At 42.0% G+C, this 24303-nt stretch overlaps 1 protein-coding gene across 2 annotated transcripts in view; it reads left to right on the top strand.

Annotated features, from left to right (window-relative positions):
• The window catches only part of PITPNC1 (phosphatidylinositol transfer protein cytoplasmic 1), a 59104-nt gene that overhangs the window by 16696 nt on the left and 18105 nt on the right, over nt 1-24303 (top strand). For both annotated transcript variants that reach the window (XM_015879528.2, XM_015879526.2), the window contains exons 2-5: nt 7383-7531; nt 9682-9770; nt 10126-10133; nt 18635-18706. In XM_015879528.2, the coding sequence (XP_015735014.1) occupies nt 7383-7531; nt 9682-9770; nt 10126-10133; nt 18635-18706 (318 nt within the window). The remainder of the gene's footprint in view (nt 1-7382; nt 7532-9681; nt 9771-10125; nt 10134-18634; nt 18707-24303) is intronic.

Below are 24303 nucleotides of genomic sequence, written 5' to 3' on the forward strand. Positions count from 1 at the left end.
CCTAGCTCTTCTGGCTATAGAAGTGAAACTTCTATGTAAGTTGTAGCGTCCAATAAAGTTACACCTACCCAATAAAACAAGAGACCTTCTTAAGAAAACAGCCTTATGAAATTAAGGCAGCACACAGAAGGCTCAGATGGCTGCTTTGTGTGAGCCAAGTGACCTTTGGGAGCCGGCTGCAGGGACCTGATTGTGAGCGCTGTCCTCTTGTCAGGGAGCTGTCTGAGAAAATCACGTCTGGGATGCCTCCAAGAGGCCATCAGATCTATAATGCTGTATAATCTTCCCTTTTCTCTGTAACAATTTTTGTAGATGAAAAAGAATTTGAGCAAGGTGTGATATGTCTGACGTGATACTGGATCTGCTGGCTTTGTACCAATCAGAGTGAGCCATGGAGTGCTTGTGGTTGGTATCTATGGAAAGCTCTGCTGTTTGAGGCAGCAACGGAGGAGAAGCTGACAGAGAAAAATCCAAAGCTGAAACTCTGACTTCAGTTCCTCTCTTCCACCCATTTTAATTTGGGTTCTATACAACAAATCATTCCCAGGAGCTTGGAAAGAACAAAGCAATGGCAATCCTCTGAGTTGTAAAAGCTTTATTAGAAAAGAAAATACTCAAAGTTCTGACTTCAGTTGAATTAAGCACACCTTGCTCCTTTTGGAAGGCTTATTTGGTTTCACATCCAAGGTTTTGTACTCAGTGTTGATTCATTTTGTGCTTGTGCGTTAGAAATTATTGAAAGAATAGGGAAATAAAGCAACAGATCAATCAAGCTTCCCAGACTGTAGTTTTAACATCAGCAAGTGCTGTGGGTGAATGACAAGATGACACTACCGTCAACCAACAGCCTTGAATACAGTCTTGCATCTTTCATTAAATGAACTTTGTTTAATAATGCTGAGTTTTCTGTGCACAGTTCAAGATCACAGTAAGGGAATGGATGCATGACAAGTCAGTATGTAAACCCACAACGGCTTGTATGCATGCACGTGTCCCACTGGCAATGCCAGACTTCTTGCCACATATTACCCGATTGTCAGCAGTTGTGCTCACAGCAAGGCAACCATTTGGCTCCAGCAGAAGCAGCACTGCAAGGCTTCCCACAGAGCCAAGCTGATAGCTGCCTCTCAGTGAGAGCTGTGACTGGTTAAGCCAGCAAATGTCTTGTTGCTATCAGAAAGTGGGGTTTTATGCATATGCTTATTTATTTTTAACTGCAGCCTAGATGGAAGAAAAGATTCTAGAGGTAGAGTTGGCTGTCTGCAGTGGCAGGGACCAGCTCCAGCTGTGATTATGTGTGAGATGGGGAAGCAGGTATATCAGGTCCTGATCATCGAGGAGGGAGCCGCTGCAGAATAGACTGTGCCCCCCTGCTGTGTGCTGGGTAGCACTAACTCCTCTTTCTGAGGTGCTGGGTAGCAGTTCAGCCATGGCAGTCAGGAATTCAGTGTGCTGCCTGCCCGGATGGTTATCTGACTCCCAAGAGGACTGTGCAGTCCACACCAAGCACAAGGAGGGGAGAAAAGAAGAATTAAAAAAGGGTGAGGGAAGTGGAATAGAGAATTTAGGTTTCAAAGTTTGATAATGAACTACCAACATTCGTTAAGTGTGTTTGTTCTGTAGGGTGACTGTGCCGGAGGGGAGAAGGGGATGTTACAAAGAGTGGCTGGGAGGTGACAGTGCGGGTGCTGCGGTGTTGGTGTGCCATGGCCCTGCTGTGGGCACTGGGCAAACTCCAGGCACAAGCAGAAGATGGAGCTGTGTTGGCCTGCAATGAGTTTTTGTTCTTGCTGCTGACTCTTCCTGGGTGCCATGTATGTTTGGGAGGCTCTGAGCTCTATGGTTGCCATTTTAAACTCTGTCTTTGTTAGCAGGTTTACAGCCCTGAGAACTTGCATAAGCAGCAATCACGTGGCCCTGCTGTGGTCTGAAGTACTGCAGGAAGAAAACCAGGTTCTTTACAAAGAGATCTTATCTAGTTACCCATCTTGTTGTTGTAGCTTTCAGCTTTATCCCCTGGTGCTGCTGTACACCATGAGCTATTACACCCAAAGGACACGTTCTGAATGACGCCACTAACTCCATCTGCTGAGGAAGCTGTTACCTGTGGTGTGTGAGTGCAGGGAGCTGTTTGCTCACCTCAGTCCAAAATGCTCATGGATTTTTTTTCCTGAAAGCATCACATTCTCTGTACTTGAAAGTTGATGTTTTTAGTACAAGAGAGATTTTATAAGCGACAAAGAAAAAGAGTAATTACTGAAGAGTAATTAGAGAAAAGTAACCTGAGGGGAAAGAAGTTCTACTTACTCATCAGTTGAGTGCCATTAGCCGTGCAAATAGGGAAAAATCATTGCCATTGAATGGGAAGAGTTGCACGTGTGTTCAGTCCATCCGTATCACAGCCAGACCTGACTGCAGCATCACATCCAGGAGGGGTCAAATACATCCCGACTCAAATTGAGCCGATTCAGATCCTTCTGCAGTCTGGAGGAGCTGCTCTTTCTGTGCAGACTCAGTTTCATGGCTGCAGCTTTTTGAGGTGCTGCGCTGCCCGGCTGCTTCTTGGCCTTCCTTTAGGCAACAGAAATGCATTTAATATCTATAGCATGTAAATTTAGATTCAGTGGATGGATGGATGGATGGATGGATGGATGGATGGATGGATGGATGGATGGATGGATGGATGGATGGATGGATGGAGGAGGAACCCTCTGCTTTTTCATTCTGACTTTTCCTGGAACATCTGAAATAGGAGGAGGTTGGGTTTTTGTTGCTGGAGTAGCAGGAAATGGGCCTCTCTTACCAAAAGAAACGTGGTAAACTCTGCAAAAATTATGTTGCAAGTTTCAGTTCATTTTTCTGAGTTAAAATTTAAAGAGGGTTAACAAACAGCTCTTTGAACTTCAGCCTTCAGGTTGACTGCAGCCTCATGGATGTATTATAGTTAACAAATACAACGTGCTGTTGCATTTGCTTAGAAAATACATCAATAATATTTGATAGCCATCAAACAGTTTTGCAAAGTGGATTGTGCCTGAAAAGCAGCAAGCTGCAATTAAAGGTGTGAGCGACGTGTGGCTCGGAGGTGCGTGCTCAGGAATAGGGACCCGCAGATGGGAGCGGTGTTTCAGTGTGCATTGCTGGCAGATGGGCTGTCCCTTCCAGCTCATGTTCCTGCTTTTGGGTACAGGCTCAAGCAAATCATGTGCATCCCTTTCAGGAAATATACATCCATTCATAGACCCAGATAATGAGGTATTATTGGCCATTATGGAAGAAGCACATCATGTAAACAGTTGCAAGATTTAACCAGCTGACTCGCTGCAGAATAGCATTAATAAGAACTGCTTCTTAAAAAATATGAGCTTGTACATTCAGGGTGAAAACAGCTGCTTTTTTTTCAATAGCACAGCTGGTGCAGAAACACAAAATTACCAGCATCTGAACAGGACATGAGCTATATTTAGCAAAACGTATTTGCATGTAAGCTGAAAATTTGCAATTTAATTTCCATTTCAGTGAAAACTGAAATGAGCAGCGTTGTATGTGTATTAGTTGTGATTACTATTAATCTGGTTCTATTAATTGTGGCATCGCTCACGTAGGATGCAAGCCATCAGTGTGCCAGGACACTTCAAACTGAACATAGATCAGGTTTCTTTAGATGAAGGTTGTGGAGGAGGGGGGCTGTTCTGCTGAACATCCTATTCCAGTTGCTGCTGAATGTCATTCGCTGGAATCTTAACAGTTGGAGTGATTTGCACAAGGAATTTCTTCCTTGAGGAAGGCAACACAAACATGAAAGCAGTAAGAATTGCACTTTACAGCATGAGAAAGTCATCTGCCCCTGCTGCAGCTGTTTATTTGTGAGGCTGCAAGAACATGTTCCCATGAATTAGGGCAATACTGAAAAATGCTGCTGGTGCAAGTCTGCAGATGTGCAGTGCATCACGAGCCATAGATGTGTGCAGGAAGTAACTGAAGGGAAGATTTAAAGCTCAATGTTAAACTTGGACTGGCCAGATTATTTATTACTGGAGTGAGGGACATTTACACCACTAACTGACCTGCCTTGATTGGAGGCTCACATCACATCTGGATTTTTCTGTGGTGCTACACAGCTTATTTTAGGCACTGGCTTTGCCCGATGCTCAGGACAGAGTGCAGCTCTGCTGTGTTTCAATCAGAAGATGCTTGGGACCATGGCACTCATTAACTGGTGCAGCTCTGTGTCTGCTGCTGGATGACGCCAGTCACGTAGAGTTTGGGTGCTGTTCCTTGTAACAAATCAATTCTGCTGCTGTTTCAGAAGATTGATTTTTTTTTGCATAGCTAAAGTGGATGTGCTCTTGACAGTGATATTTTAGAAAGCTCCTGTTGCTTCTGGAACTACAGTCTTGTAGTGGTGCCTCAGGACAGCCATTTTAAAACAGCTGCTAGAAACTTCTTTGCACTTAGGTTATTTCTACATGGCAAAGTGAATGCAGTGCAAGGTGCCTGGTTTGCTCTGAGCGCTGTGGTGTAGAGGTTGGCACTCAAATTCTGTGTACATTTTGCATGCTCTCTGCAGAGGCGGCCGCAGTGAGATTTGGTGCCATCCCAGCTGCAGCCAGGCTCTCTCTGCAAGGTACTGCACTGGGCTATGAGAACACACCCTTTCTGTGCTCTCTGTTTACTATTCATACTTGCTTTCTGGATTTTCCCAGGAGTCCAAACCAGCAGGATCCTTTTCACATGACTCCAGCCTACAATGTAGTCATTTTTTGCAGGAAAACCACTAGTTTAGAAATATCAGCTGCTACTTTCACTGCACTAAGTTACACTGTGTAGGAGAGACTTGGAGGTGAGGGTTGTTCGTCCTGCTCATGGCTCTGTAGATAGAAGGTGCAGGAAGGTGTTCAGTGCTTCAGTGGTTGTCTGAAGGATGTCCTTCCATAGCAATGCCCTTGAGGAAAGCCTTGAGGTAGTGGTTAGCACACACCGTAAGGCAGATGTTCACTTCTTTGGCTTGCAAAGCAATACATGTGCAGGCCAGAAGGCTGGGAGGTGAACCTGCAGTTGAGAAGAAATTCAAGAAGTTGACCTGGTGGGAGCAGAGCAGGTCTGCCAGTACATGGAGCATCAAATGGTAACAGTGGATGTTCCTCTGTGCTGGTTAAAACCAACCGAGGAATGTTAATAGCAAGGAAGACAAATCACCCTGTCAGAACCTGCAGCGCGTGTCGTGGAAAAGACTTTCTTAAATTATTCTTTAATAGCGGTGAATCATCATCTACACAGGCACGGGGATCAGAAGGTACAGTGTTATAATTGCCCGCGTGTGAGGGCTCTGCATTAACCTGAGAACGCATTAGGCATTGCCCATTTCAAAAGGCAGAGTGATGCCTAATAATAATAATAATAATATGAAGGACTGAAGGATTTATAGTCAGTAAATGTGATAAGAGAAACCACTTGACTTAAGTAATTACCATTGAGAATTGAACACCTTCACAGGTGTGTCCTGTGGTGGAAGTGCTCAGTTGAGGCAGAATTCTGTGCTGTTGAATCTCAGCAATCTTTAAGTTAATGCTGGAATGTTTGTGGCTCCGAGTCCCGTTAGAGAAGCAGAACTTTCTTTAACCCCGGCTGTGATATCTGTGAGGTAATTCCTCTGTGATACAGCAGCTCAGCCATCCTTGCCCATGTACTAAGCAGAGTGATTTACAGCCTTGGTGATGTGCTGTTCTGCTTTGGTAGCATGTGTCCATGAAATAGCATCAGTCTCTATTAGCTAAATATGTTGTTAATGTGAATATCTCCGGTTTGTGATACTGGAGCAAATGAATGCCTCAGCACTGCTCTGTTATTCATCGTCAGCATGAACTCACGTTTGTCTCGATGTTTCCCACAGAAACTGAGATTTTTGTGTTCAGCTGAGAGCAGAATTGCCAAGAGTGCATGGAAGTAGGAAATCTGAGCGTGCGATGTCATGTGCAATTATGAAACACTTTCCAGAGATATCTGTGGCAAATAAAAGGCAAAAGTAGCAGAAATCAGATCAGAGATCTCAGCAGTGATTCTGGTTTTATGGCAGACTGTAATTGCTCTCCCCCTTCCCTCAACGAACCTTTTCATGTTCCACAGGCTACAAATTACTGATCTCTTTCTTTCCATCAGAAGATAAGCACCTTATCACCTCTCCTCTTTTCTACCCTCCTTATCACTCTGCAGGCAGTGCCTTTGCTCACAGGTGGTCTAATTCATACATATCCAATTCGAAGCAGTGCATTTTTTTCTCGACTTGTGTTCAGCTTTGAAGAACTCAGCTTTGATTTCAGAGCTGAAGAGCAGCTTCATGTGCCTGAAAGTTCTCCCCTTTCCAACACTACCAGCTTGTCCATTGAAAGTGCTCGCTCTGTCTACAGGCGTTACCTTGGCTGTGTACAGTGCATTCATTTATTATTGGTGAAGCAGAGAAGGCAGTTTTTCATGAGACTTGTTGAAGTGTATGTTTGAAGTCGACAGCTCTTCAGAGCCTTGAAGATGAGGACCGATGTGATGAGATAGAGAAGAAAAAGATTCAGTAGAGCTCAGCCATTAAGGGGTTGTCCATTGTGTTGGAAGTGATTGATGTGGTAGACGTGATTAGAGTGGATGTCCTTAAATAAATTACTTTGGAGGAGTGATGGATCCAATGGATAAAACTGGACAGGTCCAAAGACAGTCACTTGTGAGAACTGTGGTGTGTTCCGGGATGTGGAAGTTGCCTCAGTAAGACTGAAATCTCAGAACAGAATATGCATTTTTACTCTAAAAATCTTTGCTAATGAAAGTTTGGGAATGTACTTTTCATTATGTTTCTCTGGAGAAAAAAGCCCTGGAGTAGATGCAGACGTACTGCAGGGAAGAAAAAGAAGTCAATTGCAAGTGCAATAATTTATTTCTCTGTGATTGCAGCCCCTGGGTTTTGGCTTCCTAAATAATTTGTGAGTCTATGTAAAAAAAAGATAAATGCTAAAGCCTATTTTAATGATATCACCAAATCACTCTTCTCAGACTTCCTTCTATAAGTACTCAGTCTGCATCTTTCCACCTTCGGTGCAGTGTATTAATTGTTCATTTATTCTTAAATACTTACAAATACAGTCTTTAAACAAAGTCCTCTCCTGATTAATGTACACATATGGCTTTTGTTGTTTTTTTCTGTAAGTGAAGCCCTGGATTTGATAAGATAATGGAAGGAACTCTGCTCATAGAGTTCCACTCTGCTTCAAAATGCTGTTTTTCATCCCTTAGATGGCCTTACATTTGTACATAATAATACATCTTTCTATGACATTGACTTATGAATGCTCATATTACATAAAGTGAATACATTGTTCTTGATTTTTGCTTTGCAGTACAGAATTGGGCAATTATACATGATAAGCAAGCACAGCCATGAGCAGAGTGACCGAGGTGAAGGCGTTGAAGTGGTGCAGAATGAACCTTACGAGGATCCAAACCACGGCAATGGTCAGCTAACAGAGAAACGTGTCTATCTCAACAGGCAAGTGCAATAGAACTGCTTCTTTCAGCATGGGCAGTAACAGCAGATAGCAATGAATGTCCTTGTCAGGCAAAAAAGTGAAATATGTCTCTTCCTGTGGTGAAATTATGCTGCGGAAGGTCTGTACCTCCCAACTCAAAGGCTAGGTATGCTTTTATATTTATTTAAATACATACGGCTGTGACCTAAGAAATGTATTGCTCAGTCTTTGTATTACTGCTGATCTGTCTGAATACTGCTGCTTTTCTGATGTTCTTCTATTCCCCCTGGCCTGCTTCATTTCTATTACTCTTTTATGCTCCTTCATAGCAAGCATAGAAACAGGAGAGCTATTGTTTTTACATTGCAGGTTACTCCTCCTCTGCAGTCCTGACATATCTAACCTTCACTCAGGCTAAATTGAGTCACCAGTAACATTGCACACTCACACACATGCAGTCAAACAATGTATTTTGCCAACATTCAATATTATTGTGACCGTAATTCTTTTTTTCTCAGGGGCTGGATATAAGACTTGGTAAAAATCAATACATTTGTTCCTATTGCAGAGCTCCCGGATTTTTTTGTTTGTTTCTGGTTACTTCTTTCCTCCACGTTAAGAAGAGATAAGGCATTATATGCACTGAAGGGCGTGTTCAGAATCATCGCTTTGTTGTAATTCATAATAACCACAATGGATCTGACCTAGAAAGCGCATGTAAGACATACTTGGGAAGCATATTGGTTCTGTTAGCATAGGCAGTGGACCAGAGGATCTCCTGCCCAAAGATGGGTGTAACCACTGACAAAGAGGTTTCACATGCCTTCAGGAACTTAAAGATCACTGAAGCCTACAGTGGGTATTTGAAATCAGGTTTAAGGTGCTGCTTTACAAGAACCTTTATTTATCTTCAGCTTGTACTGCTCAAATTCAGTCACTTCCTGTGACGCTTTATAGGAGCTTATATCAAGTACTTTTACTGTATTCCTATTTCTATAACGCCTCTGTAGACAAGAACTACTTGTGTGGATAAAAATAGCCGCACTGCTGCTTCTGCAGCAACATCCATCGTGCTTACAGCAGGAAACTGCTGCTTAAATAGACATTTTTGGAATCTCTGACCGCAGAAAATCTCACTTCCTACAAGACCAACACAATGCACTCCGAGATAAGCTATTACTGCACTTCCCGGTACAAGCTGCCCTCATGCTTCAGAAATCCAACTAGATGTACATCCTGGGAAACATGGCCAATGGAAAACGCAAGCTGTCGTACCTTTCCTGCTGCTATGTTGAACTGGATATTGAAAACTGTATTAAACCTTTGTGGCTTATTTTCCCCCTAAGTTTGCTAATACAGAAGTCATTTTACTTCCAGCACGTGTACTTATTTAAGCATAACTGCTTCAAACATTTATAGTTGGAAAATAGAACTTCAGTAAAGATTCAGCCATAGCCCGAGTGATCTTCTTGACACATTGGCAGACCAACAGTTTTAATTGAGTCCCTGAAGTACGATGCAGTTTGTGCTCTCAGAAGGTCCGTGTCTGAGCAGCCAGCACTGCATCTGTTACTGACAGCTCAGGTGATTCTCACTGATGTCACTAGGAAAGGCTTGGATGGTGGGTTTGCATGAACTTATTTTTAAAATGTGTGGTTGTTCATCACTTGTTTGGTACCCTGATGGAAAGGCTTTGTGTGCCAGCAAGGGCTATGGGAGGTTAGGAAACGGCCTCAAGAGCAAAGGGCAGAGTCAAGATGGAAGTGGACCAGCACCACAGACTTGCTCATGAGCTCTTATTAGAGAGTGCCTCCCTGTGGCTTAGGATTCTGTGGCACAGACACCTTGCAGGGCTCATCTGCTGTGTCCTTCATGACCTGAACTTTGAGGCTCAGTTCTTGAAACTGCACTGAAACCTCGGCCGGTGTCTGATCAGAGATCATTGCACTGGTGCCATATTGTTTGCTTTGGAGGGGAACAAGCTGTATTGGCTTCATAAATGTCTGTGGAGAAATCTGAAATAAGGCGTTCATGAGGTAAAAAATACTGTGAGGTCTGAGTGTTATGGCATCTATGAAACACTTATCATAGTATGAGCATGTTTGGAAGCATCTGTACTCCACACTCATGAATCATAAGGTATTCTAACTGTGTGTTCTCTTAATTTCAGCAAACTACCCAGCTGGGCTAGAGCAGTCGTTCCCAAAATATTTTATGTTACAGAGAAGGCTTGGAATTATTATCCTTATACAATCACAGGTAAGGAATAAAATGATTACTGACTTGTTTTTGAGTAGTTCAGCTTTCCTTCAGAAGCTCCAGATCTCATTCTGGCTGATAGACACAATGACGGTGGTGAAGTAAAAGCAGTCATCTATGCGATACCCTCATTGCAAATAAACCATCCTGTCCTTACTCTGTGCTCGTACCCCTTATTGTCCCATGCACTTTAATGACACGTGAATCAGCAGATTGTCAGACAGCATTTTGTTAATGATTAATGTGTGTTTACTGCAAGGATTTTGCATCAGTGTTTTATTTCACATTTCTGTTTTTCTTTTTCTTCTTTTCCCCCATCAATCCTTTCTGTTACAAATGGACCATTGGAAATCAGAATACACAGTAAGTTTTTCTTCTTTTTATTCTACAAATACCGTGTAATTATGTGAACTGTAGAACTGGAAGCCAAACTGGTTCCTCCTTAGTGCAACTAAGACGTAACACCTTTAGAAATGGAACTGTTTGCTTAAGAAATGAAACGTTACATTTGAACTATTCCCTATGAATTATTGACCTTATTTTATAGCGTTTGAAATCGTGTGGTATATATTGATGCAGTAACTGTAACATAGAAAAGCTTCTATAAAACAAGGCAAGGCTTTTAAAGTTCCAGTTATTACTTGGTGATATGAGAACATATTTTGTTTTATTTATTGTTTTATTAACTTATAAAATGCTCATCTCTGGTTTGGTATCTGGGAAACTGCTTTCTGCGGGCAAAATTAAGAATAAACTGGGCCTGGTGCCCAGGAAAAAAAATAATCAGCTGTTCTCTCTAGCAGAGCTGAGGCAAAATATAGCATGTAAATCATGAGAAAAATTGTTCTAAATGCATTGACCTCAATAATATACAGCGAGTTTTCAACAGCCCTTGGAAGAAGACGAGGAGATGGTGAGGAAATTCCAGGTGGAGGGAAAACAGGTTCAGAAACAGCTGCCTTGGTTTAGGTTGAGTGTCTGGTTACGGATAAAATGTAATCCATCTGTTTTTAACTCTGCAATGTTCAAAGTGCTCGTGCAGTGTTTTAAACCTGTAAAGAATAAAGAGAGTAGAAAGATTTTGATGTGATAAATGTGCAGGAGTCAAAATAAAGGGATTTGGAGGCGCTTAGCTCTGAAAGGTGGAGGCTTAGAGTTATTAATGTGGTGGGCTGGGTTTGAAAACTTGTGTAGACGAACTTTACTTTTCAACGTTTGCTTTATATGCACAGGTTGCTCCAAAAGTAATGCCTCCTGTTTGTTTCCATGAAACAAAGAGTCCAATAACGCTGTTTGATGGAGCAAATTCTCAGCTACCCTAATGGATAATAGCAAGAAAGGGACAGAGTCTCAGCTATTTTTGTCAGAAGGTGTCTTCAGTTGCAGTTTACAGTAATTAAGTGATTAAACCTTTGATAGCAGCTTAATCTTGCCCTGGGAAGATGACATGCTGTGTCACACAGATGCCTGTTACTCTGTTGAGTACTTTTTTTTCTTTGACTGAAGGAGACGGGTAGGAATGATTGAAGCAGACAAGCTTATGTCTGAATTTGAAATGCAGTGTGTTGTGAAACCAAAGAGCAATGTCACTCTCAAAGAATTTGAATGGGGAAGCGATCTTTTCCTAATCTGATGAGACAACACCTGGAACGCATTGCAGGGAAGGTGTGTAGAGGAGATACAGCTGAAGGGGTGTTTCAAGAGCAGAGTTGAATGCTCTTCTAAAGAAAGATTAAACTGATCTACAAGTGCAGGAGGTTGGCAGAACAATCCCTCAGTGACAGTGTAACCGCCTGTGGGAATTCCCCAGTTCCCGTAATTGCTCACAGTGGTGGAAGGAAATAAAGCTAAAAATATTGGGATGAGATGAAGGAAACTGCATTTCAGTCTGAAACCTAAAGCCAGTTGACTATGAAATGGCATTCAAGGGAAAATAGAGAAAGTTCTTTGCCTCAAACTGTTGACTCTAGAACAGAAATGTTAAATGCACCACTGGGAATAATTCCAATAGTTGCCTGGAATATTTATCTAAACTTGTATCTGCATTTATTAGAGAAGCCTTAAAGAAAGCATTAACCAGCACAGATCTTCCCCAGAATGTCTGGCAGCTTGGAAACCCCTTTTGCTCTAAAAATAGAGAACTCCCTCTATGGGGTCTGTGGGACACCAGGAGGATTAAACTGAGCCTCAGTTCGGGGAAAACTGATTCTGAAGGTGGACCAAGAATTGTATAAATAAAGCATAACTTTACCAAGGTGTGCATGCTGCCAGGAAGGAAACATCCTATCTTGATGTCTGAATCTGAATGAAGAGCAAGGATCCCGAAGGCTCCGTAGTGTTATTTCTGTGTGCATCAGTGCTTTGGAAGAGGACGTGGATGGCAAACTGAAGCCTGCTGAAGGGCTTATGCCCTGTTCAGAAATTGGGTAACATCAAGCACATACACTACAGTTCAGTGGTTCAATACAGACTGATCTGTTTTGCCTGCAAAATAGTACAGATTTCATAAATATGACTTTCTCAAGGACCTGAAATTGTAAAATCTCATAGGGGAGGGAAAAGAAGTTCAGCAAGCATTTAGAATGATTTCTGATCACTGTTCTCTGGAATGGCAGTGTGAAAAATCAGGAGTGATTGGATGCAAGGCAACAGAAATGGGAGCTGGTGTTGTGTTTGTGCTCTAAAATCCGGGTCTGCTTTCGGTGGCATCCACTTCAAAGAAAGGTGTCTGTTCCGCTGCACATCTCTAAGTCTGACAGCAGGCAACAAGATGCGGCTGCCTGGTCGGCAATTGGGTCTTGACAGCTGTATTAATAATATGTAATGAGAATGACATATGAAAGATAATGAGCTTTGCAGAATGGTTGTACAAGCGATGCTATCTGTTGTGCAATATGTGAAATATTGTCACGTCAGGAAAGCATTTTAAAATGTGTACCATGCTGTATGTGGAGCAGGATCTCATTAAAACTGCAGCACAAAGGACTTCTTTATCAGGAAGGTGTGACATGGGTTATGTCCCAAGAAATGCTGCATCAAACCTTGAGTTAATCCTTGCAAGCTTCCTGCTGCTATTGAAAGAGGAGGAAGTAGGAAAAAACGCTTTTGAAGCTGAAGCCAGAGGAGTTCATCCAGGTTTGAATGAGTTTAGAGAATGAGATGGTGCCTTCATGTTCAGACGGCTGTTATAGTGGTGGGACATTGCTTAAGGACTGCTAGTGAGGAAATCTACTTTTTGTCTGGCTCTTAAACTTCCATTTAAATTGCTCTGCTTTTGATCTTGCAATTAGAAACCTGGTGAGAGAGCTTGCTAAAACAGATGTTTCATTTTTACTTACAAGTTCATTTAACGCTGTAATTAAGCTGATGGTAAGCTTATAAATTTGGGATGCTGTATTTGAGGTACAGCTGGAAGGAAGCCCTATGGAAGTAACTCGTAGGGACTGTGAGTGATCAGGAGTTTCCCTGGGTGCTGGTGAGTGCCTGCTGTCAAGCTATAGGTGCTTTGGGAATAGCTGTTTCCTGCTGCTGGCTTTTAGGAAGAATTCCTTTGCTAGTTTCAGGATGGAAGCTTTTCTACTTGGAAGATGTAGAAAAGATGCCCTGTGAAGAATGACTCTGAGGAGACGCCGACTCCTCTCTGAGGTTGTCCAGCTAGATGAGAAATAATTACCTAGAAAGAAAACTTGTCTGTATTGCAAACCAAATGGAAAAGGATTGCATAGAGCATGTTTCTGAACCTGCATTGGGATATCATTCAGTAAGCAGCACTTACCTATTTCACCTCTTCAAGTGACAGCTGAGATTTCGGACAAAGAGAGGAAGAGAAAAGAGAGAGGAAAAAACACATAATCTTTGACAACTATTGGTATCACATCTGATATGTACATCCTGTACATAGCAGGATGGAGACTTCACATGGCATGTTTTACTCTCTGCATGGAGGAGGAGACTTATTTCAACCAGCCAGTGGTTTAAATTGAGTTAAGCAGAGGACATACATTCAGAATATTTATGAAAAACAGTTACGGAACAGAAAACAGGAGACAATAATTCCTCTGACGATTTATCAAAGTGACATTAATTCTTCTACAGCAAATGACTGAGGCAAATATAATCATTTCATCTGCTATGTGTCAGGGCCCCAGAGTGATAGTTGCTAAATGTTCCATCATTGACCTGCTGTTTTCTGATTACTTTGAGAGCAGACGTGTTACGTGCTTCACTTGGCTGCCAGTTTAGCCATGAAGTAAATTAGCTGGAAGGAATGTTGTTGTAATTGTTCGGTTTGTAGCCTTGAGAAGGCAAAGAAAGAAAAGAATCCGCTCTGAGTTCCCTTCTGTCCAACACATCCACTGGCAGTTGCAGTGATCCCTTCAGCCACCTCAGATGTAGTTACCACGCAAAGGTTATTTTTTACAAGCTTCTGCTAAAAAAGGCTGTAAAACACCACATGTGCTTGACTGTCTCTTTAAGACTTTGGCGAGTGTTTTGGCATACTTAGGTTCTACCCTGTTCTTCTAAGTGTTTCTTATTGCTATGGCAACACTAATCAATCACCGTGATAAAAATAGGCCTTTCGTTCTCCAGGAGGGTATCTGTGGTGAGTTGAGAATCCAACTGCAGTGTGTGCTTTCCGTATGCTGCTTTCATTTCACTTCATTTTAATCTGGAAATGCCCGTGTTGGCGTGCACTACTTGGTTACAGACCCACGGGTGTTTTGCTGGTTGCTCTCTTGAGCTTTAATCCTCTCCTGGCCGTCCCCAAAAGGATGCTCAGTGCAGGGAGCAAAGAACAACAGCACAGGGGAGAAAAACACCTGAAATATTCTTTGGTTTTGGCTGGGTTTCTCTTGTTTCTCACGTCCCTCCCAGGCACCCCTAAAGAAACGTGGAGGTGACAATAGGAGACACCTCTTGGCAACCATTAGTGAAAGAATCCATACCCTGCGATGCTGAAGGCAATAGGGCTGTCCTATGGAAATCAGGCAGAAGTTTAAATTAAAGATTAAATGGACCACTGTATTGTTTTTTGTCCTAAGAGGATCCTTGAAAGCTGTAGAGATAATGGAATGGAGGCGTGGAAGCGGTTGCCCCGCTCTGCTCTGCGTGGATGGCAGCGCACAGGGAGCTTTGGAGAAGAAATCTGCTGCAAGGGTTCTTACCTCAACCCAAGTTTGGTTCCAACTGTTGCATAACACCGAATCCCGGGCTGAGGGTAGAGGCAGCCACTCAAATAGGAAGAAAAAATGTACTTTTTTTGCATGAGTAATGAACGTCTTTTGAACGACGGGTAAACAGTTTTGTGGTTGTGCCGGAGCCCTGTGCCAATTAGTCAGAGTGCAGCTGATGAATCATGAGCCACAGTCTGTGAAATGTTCAAAAGAATTTGGACCCTGTAAATGTTCCTGAAAGCCACCGAGCCCCCCGCAGCTGCTGGAGCAGAGCAGTGGTTGGCAGCCGGCTCCGCAGAGCTGTGTTGGCAGCCCGGTTCTTTGTGTTGAACTGGAGCTTTGGATTGGAGGTAAAGTCGTGTTGCCATCTGTAAAGCAACAGCGAGGTTGACTTTCAATGGCTTCATGCTAAAATGATTTTGTGCTTTTTAATGAGGTGCCGTGAGGTGAGTGGCACTTAGTGGTTCTTGTGCAGAAATCTGGAGATCCTCAGGCTTTTCCTAACGTCTCTTGTTTGAAATGCCGCAGCAGAAGGATGTTTTGAACAGTCTTGATTTGGAGTTGCAGGGAACAACGCTTCAATTTAGTGCTTTGCTGAGCTGCTAAAGGCAGCTAATGGCACCTGGAGCTCAGTCTATAGGGTGACTGCATCTGAGTGCTGGTAAGCTGTAGATGGTTATAGAAAGCAGCAGATATACATCCCACACTGTACCTGAAACTCTGTAGTGTTTGATCATTTACATCATCCCCTGCTTCCATTTGTGTCGGTTCTATTTTGGAAGCATCCATTTTAGTTGTTTAGCAAAGGAAATGAAATGTTGGCCATCAAATCAAAGGGGCAGGTTCTTAACAGGTGACTAAAGCCTGGGCTGCAGCAGTAACCTTGCATGCAGACACAGTGCTGGTACATGGTTATGGTGCGGTGCTATTAGCACACAGCCCTGCAGCTCTTGGTGGAAGCCTTCCCAGAAGCTGTTACTCAGATCTAAGCCCTGAGTCCATTGTAGTGCAGCACCAGGTTCTGATAAAAACAATATGAATTAATGGGCAGCTCTGCTCATTTCCTCAAGGCTGCTTCCCCTGGGGATGCCCATGTGCATAGCTGTGGGTTGTCAGCAGCTCTGTGTGCCTGTTCTGTCATCCCAGCTCTTATGTGTCTCTGTACAACACAGAGCTGCCGTTTATGAGGTTCTGAAATTCGTGGCCCGTTTTCACCATCCAAGCACTAAACAATTAGCAGTTCTCTTCCAAATGCTCTGAAAACTCTGCAATAGACATCAGTGGGTTTGTTATTTTAATCTGCTTTCTATAACCCACCTCCAGTGGTAATTTACATCTGCAACCTTCCCCATTCTCGTGCGTGCACAGCAAACAGCTGGAATGTTTCCTTTTGGAACGTGAATCATCTGAGTGGTGCTGAACATTGTTTTCAGTTGTGATGGCATCTCCATCTGCTGGGTCATTCCATAGCTCTGTAGCAAGACATTTATAGCTTCATGCTTTCTTTGAGAACATTTAATTGTAGACTTCTTGTCATCAATCACTTTTATTCACCTCTCCTTCCAAATAACATCGTTAGAACTCAGGGCTCTTCATTCCCCCTCTTTTATTGTAGTTTTTCTTGTTTGGATGGTTTGTTGATGAACTTCTTTCCATGAAGTACCTGCTGTTTGCTCAGGCATTTGCTTGCAGATGCTTTTAGCTGCCTGTCAGCACAGGAGCAACAACCTCAGTTCAGAGAACATCTGGAGTTTCTCTGTGTGTTAGTTTGTATTACAAGATCCCCAGGTCTGTTGGTGTTTATAAATACTGTAAATCTTCAGCTGGCGTCTTCTGAGACACGAACGTCATCAATCTTTAATTTCCCACGAGATGTGGATAATAAGGAACCAGCTCATCTGACACCGAACTTGCCCCATCTTGCACTCTACATGCTGGTGATTTTTTAGTGTTTTATTTCTGTCACTCACTGCACAAGCTGCAGAGCTGAGAGCTGGTTGTAGTTTAGGGTGGATTGAAACTCGTACGGTGCAGGTCTGCAGAAACCTTTACTACAAGGGGAAATATTTATATGATCTGAAGGGAAGCTGCTGTGATCTGACATCCGCAGCAGCAGGTTGATCCATTCTTTATCCATTCACTGCCACTTATTGTCCAATCATTCTGTGTGTTTCATTCTGTAAGCATTCCCTTTTACTCACCGTCCAATGATTTACTGTCCAACTCCATAGCCCCCATTCTGCCCCCCAAGTCCAACTCTAGAGCCCTCATTCTGTCCCCCATGGCCTCTTATCACCCTCTGCCCCCCAAGTAAGTCCAGTGTGTGCCGTAGGAACATCTCGCTATGTTAATGGAGGGACAGCCTCTTTCTTTCCTCCAGAATGAGTCTGCTCACTGTACAGCATCACATCTGGCACCACAGCTCCATTCTGGCAAAACTCATTCATTTCTGCACCAAGGGTGGATGTGCTTATGAATATTTCTGCGGTCAAAAGAAAATGGAGCCATTACTTTTGAGATGAGATCCACAGAATGGGAAATATATTTTCTGTTGTCTCAAAGGAACAGGCTTCTCATTTTCATTTTGTTGCTCGGCAAATTGTTTTCTAATCACCTCCTTTCTTACTCATCAGCTCATCCCTTAGAAGAATTCTTCAGATTTGATCAAGTCCAAACTTGGACCGACAGCAGCGTTAATGCTAAGGCAGCGTAATGTCCTCGTTGTGTAAGCTGTATGTACAGTACACGAAATAGTCATTGCCTTTGCAAAGGCGTTTTGCCATAGGGTATTTCTGGTGCATTGTACCAGTAACTGCCACCTCAGTTTTGCTGGCAGTTATTGCAAGACTGGATGACTAACAGTGAAGATGCTGTTAAAACCAACATTGTGTGGAGACTTTTAGATGTTGACTCTTATCTGCCTCTCTGAAAAGCTGGTTTGAAGGAAGAGCTGTGAAGTGCTAAAGAAAAGATGAAGAAAATATTTCTAATGATGTTGCCTGCTATTATGAACTCTAGTCCTGTTAATCCAACTAAATTCAGCAATCCACAGAAAAATGTATTCCCATATGAAATACAGAAATATTATCTTTGATAGAAGAAACATTTTGCATCCTTAATTTTATTGCATTATTCTCTAGAGTTTGTTTGGGGTTTTACGATAAAAGATTTTCCATGGCAGCTCATAATCCATCTTAATTTAATTAATAGAAAATTATGCTGAAATTTATTTCCTGCTGAAAATGTAAAGAAACCAAACCATTGCATGTCAAAGCACTGGGTTTGTGCAGAACCTGCCGGCAATTAAAAGTCCTTGGGATATTTTGAATGGGGGACAGATTTGTCTATGGCGATGAGCATTGCATTGCTCTCAAGGGTGGCAGAGTTCTGCCCATAAAGCATTTGGGAGCATGAAAACTACAGTTGCTGGTTGTTCCAGAGAACTCATACTAAGTTATTTCTACACCCATGTCAGTGTTCTGCTTTCAGATATAACCTCTGCATCCCTCCAGAATCATAAAATGCTTTAATGTTTGGTGTAAATGTGACAATGTTTCTTCACGTAACATGGAAGGAAAAAGAAAAAACCAGCAAGAAAGCTGTTACCAACCGGGATGTACAGAATGTGTCGGCTGATGTAACACAGCGCGCTTTCTTTATCATGTCAAACACATTTCTCTTTTGTTACAGTGTTCGTTTTTGCCTAAATTCTCCATTCACATAGAGACAAAGTATGAGGACAACAAAGGAAGCAATGACAGCGTAAGTAGGATGACTTCTGCAGAATTAAATGGAATTCTTTTAGGTGATCACCATCCAGCTCTGGGTATTTCAGTCGGAGAATGAGGCCTTCTCAGGTTTGTATCTTCACTCCTACATGGAGATGCTGTTGGTGAGCGGCTTGACAGCTCGGATGCTTGTTACCTACAGCATCACAGGATGGAGGATTCATGCACAGCAGTTCCTTTCTGTATCTCATGTTCTATTTGTTGTTTTTCTAAATACACTGTAATTTATATGTGTGACTTCAGCAGCTGCGAACATTAATGGTGAACGAAGAAAATATTGCTTAGTTTTGTCCTTGTTTTTGGTTGTGTTTTAGTTCATCTATTTCACATTATCTTCTCTGAGCAGAGGGGGTTGAATTCACAAGAGCTGGCAGGACAAGGAAGCAGGAAACTAAATAATGACCAGGGAGGAAAGATCTCAACAAAACAACATCAGGGAGCAACAGCTGGAGCCATGGAGCTGATGTGCTGGCAAGTAAAAGTTCTCAGAATGAGAGCTTAGAAATGGAAGGAATATTTAACTATGGAACTGTAGGAGAAGGGTGGGAATGAGTAACCAGCAGCTGCTGGGTGGGAATGCAGAGTGGGAATAGCAGGGTGGATGAAGCATTCAGCTTTTGGTTCTCTGACAGGGAGCAAAGCAGGGTCAACTTGCAGGAAAAGAATAAAGTTAGATACAGCTGGATGAATAGACAAATACATTCTTGTGTGTTTGATTTTGGCGTGCTTTAAACAACCATTTGTTGCAGACTTGTGGGAAGAAGCTTGTAAGTGTGAAATGCTGTTCAGATATCTGGAAAACTGGTCTGTAGTGCAGGGGCCTGATGAAGGAGTGTTTGAAAGTCAGAGGAGCAGATTTTAAAGGGACCTGAGGCACAGACCCTTTCTGTTTTCAGAGAAGTTCCTTGAGCAGCTTTACTAAGGTTCAAATTATGCACTTTTTAATCTTCTGCTTTTTGACAGCCCTTTTTAATTCAAAGCAAGCCCACACCTTTGGATTCAGGAGGGTGTAGATTACTGTTCTGGTACGTTATAATATCAGCAGTGAGAAGACACATTCTGTGCTGATGCTTGACAGGAGGAACTGAAGCTGTTTAACCAGTGAAGTTTCAGATTTTTTTTTCAGCCTGTCAGTTTTGTAGCTAAAACACTGTGATTCAAGTCCTGAATAGTCCCAGCCAGTAACTTCAGATGAAAGTTGCTCAGAAATAGGATGCTCAGATCATGTAAATGAAAGAATATCTGTTCTTTGAATTCAGCTCTTCAAAATGTAATCGTTACTGGAGTACCAGTGGAGTAATGTTAAATCACATTTACGACCTGAGTCACAGCCTGGGCAAATACCTGCCAAGATGAGCTGCTTTAATCGACCTTTACATGCAGTGAGATGGTGGGAAAAAGTATGAGGCCTGTATTCCAGCCCTCATCTCCATGACTTCGTAATGCCCACAGTTCTGTTGTGCGCTGATGTGAACACAACAAACCAATCTACATAAGATCGACGTATTTTTTCTGTTGATCCAGTGACATTTATCTGCTGATACAGATGTGGTTGGTACCGTGCTGAGATGCTGGAGGGTTTGTAAATACAGTGACCTGGCTGAGCCCCTTGGAGCCCGTGGGCCTAAGAAGATGCAATGTGTACCTTGCTTTCATATCAGACAAGTTTAGATTAGATTTCACTATGTCTGACCTGTCAGAAAGCAGCAGGGAAACACAGCATCCATTTCTGTAGATACACGGTGGGGTTTTTTATTGCAACTACCAATTCTGGCTGATAAACAAAGAGTCGAAACACAGCGGGTCTGTAAATTTTGCAGCTGTGATGCAAAATGTAATGAATGAACTGAAATAATGAGGCTGATGCGTGTCTGATTTTAACTGAACAGTTTTTAGGGGTTTCTGATCAGGTTTTTTAAAATCTTTGAACTCTGATTTTTCTTCATTTCCATGGTATCTAATAAAGTACATATTGATTGTAGAAAGCAATAATTAGGTATAAGGATACTAAAGCTAATTACATTGATTAGTAGAAGAAAGTAATACAAATGTTCTCAGTTTCCTGTTGTCCTTTGGGAGGCTGTGATATTATTTTATTTAATACTCTGCATCGTCTGGTAAGATTCCACCTAATTACTGCAATATATCTGGATGGAAATGCCCTCCTGATTTTTTCTTCCCAGCTGTATTGAGAGAAGAAACTCAGGGAAGATGATGCTCGCTTTGTAACTTGATTTTTCTGTCTTAAATGTTGACATCATTTTGAGCTGCTGTTGTTTCTGCTGATAGTTGGGCAATGAATTTTACCATCTGACGGCGTCTGAGGAAAGAACAGTTTGTAAAAATGATCCCGCTGTTGTCAATAAGGGAAAGGCTGCGAGCTCCTTCCTCTTTGTAGCATGGAATTTTGCTCTGAAAAATGGAGTGGCTGACTGTTTATTATTAAAAAATAACACACAAGGTCTTAAAATGGAGTCCTTATTGGAGTGACTTATTAGCAAGAATAGCTTTCTTAGGGACAGTAATTTTGTGGAGTGAAGATTTTGAGGTAGGGTTGTTCTTCACAATGACAGCGGTGTATGAGGATCAATGGGCCGCGTTTATGGATGTGTCTCAATAATGTTGATAAAGTCATCGGTTACAGCAATAATTCTGTGTTGATCAAGGGAAAAATAGATTATCTGTTTGTTTTCTGCCTTTCAAAGGTGAGCGTTGAAAATGTGTGTCTGAGTGACCAGAGGAAAACAAGGGGCAGTTCTGCACTCCTTATAGTTGTAAATGAACACCAGCATCATCTGATGCATTAATAGCTGAGCATACAGCCAGCTCACAGCTGGTAGTGCCTGATGTGCAGTCCCTGTGCATTGCAGTGCCATCACTCACAGTTATAAAGCCGCTTCTTGACAGTGAGTTCTCATTCTGCTGTCGTAGAAGTGAGCGAGTGTACGGTGTTCATATGCTTCATCTTGAGAGCTTCTTTCTGAATGATTTGGAGCATTTGGCTCAATCAGTGCATTTTCTATTTTAAATAAATTTCTCTACCTAAGGAGTAAAGCTGTATCTACTTTGGTTCTGCTTAGGGTATTTTTTCCCCCATTTTTGTTTCCTATCTTAGTACCACAGAACTAGGTTAGAACAAACTTCAATGTAGCACATGTAAATTAAATGCAAATTTCCTGTTTAAGGAATCTGCCATGAAGCACCAATTGAAGCTGGGATGCATTGAGCTGTGCCCTGGCTTAGGCTCACTGGAAATGTCACAAGAGACCTTTTAGGTATCACTGCACAATAGGTTGCAATCAAAGCTTTGGGTCATTTGGGGGGTTAATTTTATTTGCGTCTGGTCTTGTTCTCTATTATGGTATTGTGGATGTGTTTATCTCCTGTATAGCTTGCAATGAAAACAAAACACAAAGTAGCTATGGCTACTATGGTGTAATGATGTCAAACTGCATTTCTCCGTTCAAAAAGTACAAATCTAAATTAGATATTTTATAAAAGATGAAATGATGGAGGAGTCGTGACATGGAGATAAAAACAGGCAGGGAGCATGGCTGCTTATAAATACGTAACTGCCTTTGTGAGCTCCTGACTGGCAGGCAGTCATATTCCCATGCTGTTCCACCAGCCAGATTTACTGCTGTCAGGGAGAGGTTCAGTCTTTTCCCATAGAAGAATTGCTCTCAGTTCTGTGTGCCCACATGATTTGAGGAGCAATGAGGTTGAATTGGTCAATTTCTGTAATCCTTGCCAAAGTAAATCTCAAAAGCAAATTGGTGCATTTCGGTTCTGGGTTTGGAACATAATTTACAGAAAAGTTACACGCTGGATAAAGCTCTGTAGGTAAAGTTCAAAGTAGGTTGTTTATTATTATACCTATTTTAGACCAAATTTTGCTTAAGAAAAATGAGAGTTGAAGGGGACCAGGTGACAACGCCTGCTCAAGGGCGCTGCAGTAACGAATGGGATCCTCGCCAGTAGTTCTGGTGACGGCAATTTAAAGAGATTAGAATTTCAAGTGGGAGAGGAGCTTTGTGCCAGATTTTCCCCTTTTAAAGAGGAAAATATAGAAGCTTACTCTTGCAGTCCTTACTGCAATTAAACTTAGAACTATTCATAAACCATAAAAGCTAGAATTAAAGCATCCTGTTAGTGAGGAATAGATATATATTCTCCTCACAGAAAGCATTTGCAAGTATTGAGGAACTTGTGAGTTGACAAGCTGCATAGTTAGACTCCATTTCTGGGATGGGCTGAAATAGAGTGCTTGAAACTTTCTGAGAAATACCAGTATTTGTATGAAAACATATTTTCATTTCATATGTAATGCAAATGCTTATATGGACTTAAACTTGGAGATTCTCCTGGCCACATGCTATTATTCCTTTTGTTGGTCTGTTTTTTGAGCCTGATGTCATCGAAAGTAGAAACAGATCTAATATAATTCAAACTTCCCAAGTATCAAGATATTATTGTATTTCTCATGTCATAGTCGGCCTGTCCTGCTGGGATGTCATCTTCTATATGGGCACACTGAGTCATAATGTTGATGGGATGGTTGTTGGCTTTGTTAGCGATGCAACAGAGATACAGAGATAGAGAAGAATGCTTTCTAAGAGGGAATTTGATTTATAATTGAAATTCACATCTCAGCAAATTGCACTTGCATGCTGTATTTGGACTTGAGTTTGTGTGTAGTTATGGGTGTCTGATGACTTAGGAGCTGGGATGATAATATTGTTTGCTATCATGTAATTCTTTTAGAAGGGCTCTGCTTTTCTTAGAAGAAAACCTATTACCCATTTCATTTCTCTGCCCTTAACTTCATTTCTTAGAAGCAGCCAACTGCCTGGATCTAACACAGCAACAAGGCATAGAGATCTGTCACCCAAAACCTCATGGGTGATGGAAGAAGTAACTTCCTGATGAAGGCACTCACGTTTTCCATCTTACAGCCTTAGAATACTGGATTTTCTATACAGGCTGCTCTATCAATTTCATCTCCGACAACTTGTCTTTATTTCAGAGTTGAGTGTAACTGTTTCTATAGGGAATTTCCTGTCCTCAGTAGTGTTTAAAATGCCAATTCTCTGCCTTATTACAGTTTTCTGACCGCAGCCTCCTTGTGTCTGGGCTTTAAGCAAAAATACAAATAAAAAATGTGCAGTGCACAGCATTCCAGCTGGTACCTTCGCTGCTCTCAATGACAAAAAACAAAACCCATAACAAGAGAGAATCGTATATTATGGAACAAAGCCAAGCCAAACAAGCACAAATTTGACCCTGGGAGTCCTAGCAGTGTGGATGAGGAGTCTGGCATAGTGACTGTAGGATACAGCTGAGTCTGTAGCCAGGTTAGCTGCAGTGACTGTCCATGAGAGTTAACTCTTGGATCAGCTGCATGTGAGTGAGATCGAAGCCAGCAATTTAGCCTCAAAATGAAAATAAGAAAAATAGCAACAAAGCTTGCAGGAAAATATATTGAAGTTGCTGTTGATTTACCATCATGGCATAACCTGGCTTTCTGTTCTGGCTTTGGCTACGAGACAAGGAGAAGTTACAGCAAAGCAC

Source organism: Coturnix japonica, chromosome 18 (genome assembly GCF_001577835.2).
Source record: "Coturnix japonica isolate 7356 chromosome 18, Coturnix japonica 2.1, whole genome shotgun sequence".
NCBI lineage: Eukaryota > Metazoa > Chordata > Aves > Galliformes > Phasianidae > Coturnix > Coturnix japonica.